Source organism: Gadus macrocephalus, chromosome 11 (genome assembly GCF_031168955.1).
Source record: "Gadus macrocephalus chromosome 11, ASM3116895v1".
NCBI lineage: Eukaryota > Metazoa > Chordata > Actinopteri > Gadiformes > Gadidae > Gadus > Gadus macrocephalus.
Genome location: NC_082392.1, coordinates 6,379,877 through 6,386,765, shown reverse-complemented (window position 1 = coordinate 6,386,765; position 6,889 = coordinate 6,379,877). Strand labels below are relative to the sequence as shown.

Genomic DNA, 6,889 nt, shown 5'->3' with positions numbered 1-6,889 from the left:
ATTCTATATGCATCTGTCCCAGAGTATTTTTTAAAGGCTTCTGTTTACTCATATTCAAAATGAGCAACTTCTGGGAAAAAAATATATAATTCTGATATGATATGTGTTATGTTATTTTACTTTCTCATGAAGATAATGACACCGAAAGCAAGGGGACCGTCATCACAGTGGGGTGCAAAGCGAACGACAGCGAGCATGACCACGTTTCCCGCGGCTCTTGAACATATTCAGCGCTGACGCACCTTTCACCTGCAACTCACAATGCAGTCCTGCAAACAGTCCCCAAATTAGTAGTATGATCATTTGAAGTATCCTAACACGTTCAAAGCCGTAGGTAAAAGGATACCTTGTGAAATTATTTTTTCGTTTGGCAAGTAGCCGCTCATTATCGAAAATAAGGCCCTTCAGGTCGAAGCAAGACGCCTCCGTTTCTCGTTGGTGTCCGGTTTGCCCTGTCTGGGGTTTATTTTCCCGATAATGACCGGCGTTCTAGATTATCCCTTACTTAACGCCAATATTACTCTGTATGTGGAAGGGGAAATAGCTTTATTTGTTACAATATTATGCTGCTGTATTTTCAGCGACCCCCACATATATTTGAGTTTGCTGCTTTCATGGGAGCCAGAACTCTATATGGGAGCTCAACGCGTCTCCCTGCAGTACCCCCTCTCTATAGGGGGTGGCGCGGGTGTCCTATTCAATTGCAGCTCTGATTTTCAAAACTAGTAATAGTAATGTTAATTTCAGAGAGATAATTCAAGTTATGTTGCGCCAGCCAACGTTACTTTTGTTCCTTGAATCTCCGCTGTGGCTCTCCATTCTGTTTAATCTCATACAACTGAAGGAAGTATAAGTAAATATATCAAATAATAAACTCTGGTATTTCACCATCGTTAACTCCCAACCAGTTATATAACCAGTTTCAGGATTCATTCTGTTCGACTTAAACTGTGGGTGTACTGGCAGGTTCCAACAGAAACATAATCAAATGTAGACAATTATACCTTTTGTTGGGTATATTTGGGCCAACATTGACCAGAATACACTTATATAAAGAGAAAACATTGCCTGGATGGATTGAAAATGTAATGCACGCATTAAACAACCCTAGGAAGGTCGTTTAATGCAAGCAAGTGTATAGGTGGTGTTTGGGGTAAAACCTGCTGACCTCTGAACCAATCGACAGGCTGCCCCCCACTGTGGGACTCACAGCGGATCATTCATCATAACTGCTTCTCCTGGGTCTTCTGAGGGCCCTATAGGCCCTCAGAAGGGTCCTAAATGACAAATGAACTAATGTACTAATGAATGAATTAAGGTTCATCGTTCATTGAATGGGGAGGATAGATCAAGAGCTGAGTACCCTAATGGTTTCCCAGGAGGGAGGGAGGGCTTTCGTTTCCCCAGAGAAGGAACGGAGATGTCCTGGGATCTTCTGGAGGAAGTACAGATCAACGGGAGACCTGATGTCATCAGTGTCAGTCCTTTGTCCTTAAAACACACAGGGGTCAGGCTCAGCGGGTTGACTTGTAACCGGAAGGTCGCTAGTTCGATCCCCTGCTCCTCCTATAGCTGCGTGTCGAGGTGTCCCTGAGCAAGGCACCTCACCCTGACTGCTCCCGACGAGCTGGCTGCCGCCGTGTGTGTCTGACGCCGCCGTCGGCCGTCGTGGGGGAATGGCCGTATGAAACGTTGCAAGGCGCTTTGGATAAAGCGCCTGGTAAATGTCCTGAGTGTAAATTTCAGTCAACACAATTTTAAGACAAACCTATTCCTTAATGTTTAATTTTCCCACAGAGGCAGTGAATGTCTAAAATATCATTTTTGACGTGCCTCTTGCAGTGCCTCTTTGTAATCATAAATGATTACAAAATGTATAAGAAAATTCTTTATTTCACTTTTTACATAGATTTAACTTTTTACATACATTTCATGCAGCATCCTAATACATTAAGGGTTATAAAGGCTTCGAGCCTTCTTGGGTAACGTTCCCTTCGTATTTGCCCCATGAATCTTCCTTCCCCAAAGGCAGGGGAAACCAGCTCAGATTTCAGTGACTTCCATGCCTCCACGAGCCGCGCCCAGCACCGAGAGAGTCTGCTGATGAGCACAGTGGAGAGCGGCTCACCAGGAGAGCGGCTCATCACAAGCTCTGATCCGCCTGCACGAAGGCCTGGTTCACCAGCGCCCCCTTGGTGTGCCGCGGGCCACCGGGCTCCGGCGCCTGCAGCTGTTCGTAGCGTACGCTGCGCACCAGGTGGATCTTCCCCACAGAGAGCCTCAGCTTGCCCCTCGGCCTCCAGAGATCCTCTTCTTGCTGGGACAGGAAGTCCTCCAGCTTCACGGTGTCTTCTCCCTGGCCGAGCGAGGTCGCCATTCGGGACTTCGGAGAGAGGAGGAGGCTAGACGTGGAGCTGCCCATGACTGGAAACATGAACACAAATATATTCAGTTATATACATGGATAAAGATATGTATCTATACCTGTTGAATAGGACCTGGAGTGGAAGTCAAGATAGACAGCAAGATAGAGTGAAGCTAACTTGGTTTGTTTATAAAGGAGGACAGGGAGAAGGGAAGAAAGACGCACAGTTTAAAAACTGGGGTATTATTCAAAATTTAGCATACCAGGAAGTTCCTCAATCTTTAATGAATGGATCGTATTAAGGTATATATATTGAGGTATATTAAGGTCTATATCTCCCGATACAGACCCTACCACAGGATGGTGAATACTATTTTTTTGTATATACTTCCTTCAGTTGTATGACATGAAACAGATTTGCTACAAATTTGTAACAAGACTTGTAAAAGATAAATCAAGGCATATACTGCAGGAAAGGCACAGTTTCCTCAAGACGAGGTTGGGGTCAGGAGACTTACCAGAGAGGTCGCTGTTGCTCCTGGCTCACAGCGGTCTGAATGAGAGACGATCGAAGCGCCTTCGGTTTTAAGGCAACACAAGGTGTTTGATCTTTGAGGTCTTTGTTTCCTCAGTAATCACGAACAAAATACATCTCATTGATTAGATTAGAGTGAGGAGCAGGAAGCTTTGCTGATTAATGTGTGTGTGTGTGTGTGTGTGTATGTGTGTTTTTGTGTGTGTGTGTGTGTGTGTGTGTGTGTGTGTGTGTGTGTGTGTGTGTGTGTGTGTGTGTGTGTGTGTGTGTGTGTGTGTGTGTGTGTGTGTGTGTGCTTCCTGGCTTCAGAGCCCATCCTATAGTAGACTGGGTTCAGAGCCCAGACTAGGCTTTAGTAGGTTCTTGTTGCTATATATTTAAAGGTGACAAATTAAACCATCAGGTTTGAGTGTGATTAGCTGTTACAAGCATTTTTTTAAATCTGCCTATTCTGACATCCCAAGTGTGCGTGTCTCCCTAGATGTATGACGGATATATGAGCAACGTTTGCTACAGTCCACTGGTTAGGCTGGTAGACTGATCTATCCAGCATACATCTAGGTGGACGCGCCCACTTGTGATGTCAGAAGAGGCAGATTTCCTGGCTTGTAACGGCGGGGGGGGTTTGTATCGTGAACCTACGGACTTCGGTGACAGTTTCATTTTTTTATACTGCTTGTGATATCTATAGTCAAATATATTGTTTGAGTTATGTCAATAAAATGACAATAGTATAATAATAGTCTGATATATTTATATTTATTTGTATTTATGTATTTATTTCCACGGGGGTTTTTGCATTTCACATTCAGCCTCTCGCCACCAGGGGGGGCTGCAGCCCCCCCACTTCCAGCGTCCCTGCATGTACGTCATTATTTGACACTTTAGTATGGTTAAACATGACTATCATTCATTATAACAACGTTTATTGGTCATAAAAGTCGAAAAAGCATAATAGATCCCCTTTAAGTCAAATTTAGTTTTTCAAAATCGTTGTAGCCCTACGTCACCTTGGATTTGAGGGTTTTAATGCATGGAGGTAGCCTGGCAAGCCAGACCCATATCGGAGAGATATGGGTCTGGTCTCGTACGGTGGCAGTGTGGGCGGGATAAACGGTTGTCTTTCAAGTTCTCTCTGCACGCAATAGGATAGCGCTACAACCAATCAGAGCAACGAAGAAGGTGACGTAGTCAGAGCGACGGAAATCTCCATGGGGAAGTGTTGCGAATGGTTAATTGAGATAATGGAGACCAACGACTGTTGCCGTTTTTGCCAGAATAACCTGAGAATTGCGGGCGTGCTTGTACATTAATCTTTGTTCATTTCTCAAAGAAAATGATAACTTCAAAAATTGAAGAGTCACGGCCAAAGCCTACTCGAAAGACAGCTGTTCGGCAGCAGCAGCAGCCATTATTGTTTACCTCTAACACGGAACCGTCGCAGCTCTGTCGTCATTCGGCTCGATTCCGCCCCTCACGATCTGATTGGCCTTTCAAGTTTTCTGTTTCCAGCAGCGAAAAACGACGACAGAAGGCCAGACCTCCCTGGCTGCAAATTGAATTTGCTGCCGCTAGGGGCGTCTAGATTTCTAGGCTAGCATGGAGGGACAATTTCGACATTTCGTTCTTTATAAAAAAAAAAATGTATGCATGACAAATGACATACCCAGTTACCATTAACTTTACCGTTAATTACAGTGTACCTAATGTGTTCCCCAAATCAGTGGCTCGCAACCATTGACTTCCCGTGTGTCACTAAATGGTCATCAGGACCTTTCGCGGACCGCCTCATGCCTTCAGCGCCCCCTTTATACACAATTTTGCCGCAGGAAGGCCATGACCACCAATCAAGTCAATTCATCAATTTGATATCAAGACAAATAATATGATGGAACATCACATGATGAACATTTTGTTTTCCATCGTTGACCGCAGTCTTTATAATGGCGGTCGACTGTCAAACAGCATTTAACAAAGATGTTACAGGTAGAACATTTAGAAACAAATACAATACAAATCAATACAAACCATTCAGTGGATTGTGCAAATAATAAACACAAAAGCTTCAAGTGCTATATCTAAATGCTTTATACAGGACGCTATGCTTCATAGGCCTTCCTGGTAGTGTCACTGTTGTAAATGTTTACTCAATATATTCACATGAATTCAAGCTAGGGGTTGGTCTGTTTTGGATTGTTTATTCCTCACCAGTAGGAACTTGGGTGAAGGTTTCTGCAATAGTTGCAGACGTTTCTATCGTCCTGTTAGCTGAACCAGATTCAGACCTCCTAAAAAGGTGTGAGATATTAGACCGGGAATTATTCTGCCAATGCAGTCTCTAGGACATGAAACAGAGATTGTTTGAGCTTCTTTATAAATTCATCACACATGAAGACGTAGAGTAGGGGGTTCAGGCAGCTGTGTACCGTGATCAGGTTTGAGGATAATGGTCCCAAAAATCTTCGAATTGTGACAATTTTGTCCTTGGAGCCATATGCTTCTATATACTTATGCACGTGGTAGGGGACCCAGCATACTACAAATGCAAGGATAATGGCAATAATAATGCGGAGAGATTTCCTACTCTTAGCTCGGTTGAAGCGCCTCATTCGCACACCTATGGCGACATAAGACCCAGTTATGGCCAGCATGGGGATGAGGAAGCCCATGAAGAATTGGAAGTGAGTGAGGGCAAGTTTATTGGCCGTCTGGGACAGTGCACAAACAGTGAACTGCATTCGGACGTAAATACATCTAGAATGTCCATAAGGTATGCTGCAGGCCAGAGAAGCCAGCCAGATGCCAGCACATATGAGCTTAGCTTTCCGGACGGTCCTGTGGTTCTGGGACCACACCACCACCCATGTGCACAGGCAGCGATCCACACTTATGGCCGTCAGGAAGAAGACGCTGGCAAACATGTTTCCGATGGCGATGACGGAGCTGAGTTTGCACATAAACCATCCGAAAGGCCAGTGGTAGTCCTTGGCCAGGGAGATGATTAGGAAGATCCGAAAGCTGGTGAAGAGGAAGTCAGCCAAAGCCAAGTTGAGAAACCAGTTTGAGTTGACTGTTCTTTTCATTCTGAAACCGGTCACATAGATCACCAAGCCATTCCCCACCGTTCCAAACAGGAACACCAGACAAAGGATGATCAGCGAAATTGTATTCATGTAATTATGAAGATTTGTTGACCTTTGATTATTGGCAACTGGCGCTGCAGTCGAAGTGAGGTTATCAGATGAATCTGCCAGCAAAGAAAGATGTGGTTAGAATAGTGGCAGCTTTCCTTTGTTTAAGGAGGGCTTCTAGCAGCATATCATACCACTTGCAACATGCACATTTGAGACGCTTTAGGAATACTTATCATGAGTGTTGTTATAGTTAAACATGTTACCATAGATAAACATTTAAAAAACAGTTATATGTCATGGTACTTTAGCTATACATTAAAAACAGTTATATTTAATGTTACTTCAGGTAAACATAAAAAAAAAACAGTTATACTTCAGGTTAGCATCTTAACAATAAAAAAACATTTATATTTCATGTTACTAAAGGAAGACATTAAATAACATAATACTCATAATACTCTAGGTAAACATTAACATAAAAAAATATGGTTGAGGCAAACAGTACCTGTTTCCATGTTTCTGTCGATCCACCAACCCTTGTCTCAACACTAGTCTCTCACCACTGAACAAGCCACTTAGCAAAGAGACTCGACAGTCACTCCTACTAAATCCCGGGCTACGCCCATACCGCCCTCAAGGGAGTATGGGTTGTTCAAAATATTGTTCATTCATATTAAATCTTGTTCATGAATCATCTCATGTTCATGTATCAAATACAGGATAAATGCATGTATGTTACAGAAAATGAAATAATGACCATAGGACATAAACAAGCGCATATGGATGTGTCTGATAATTCGGGGGTGGGGGGGGGGGGGGAGATTAAGAGCAGAAATGTTGCTCATGGTTTCACAT

The 6,889-nt window shown here is 43.6% G+C and overlaps 1 protein-coding gene across 1 annotated transcript; it reads right to left on the bottom strand.

The window, feature by feature from the left end:
- Positions 1-4,946: 4,946 nt before the first annotated feature.
- On the bottom strand, positions 4,947-6,602 carry LOC132467162 (C3a anaphylatoxin chemotactic receptor-like). Its single transcript, XM_060064293.1, has 2 exons — positions 6,540-6,602; positions 4,947-6,147 (listed from the first exon to the last, which is right to left on the bottom strand). The coding sequence occupies exons 1-2, from the start codon at positions 6,547-6,549 to the stop codon at positions 5,219-5,221; spliced, it is 939 nt and encodes a 312-aa protein (XP_059920276.1). The 5' UTR covers positions 6,550-6,602; the 3' UTR covers positions 4,947-5,218.
- Between the last annotated feature and the right edge of the window lie 287 nt (positions 6,603-6,889).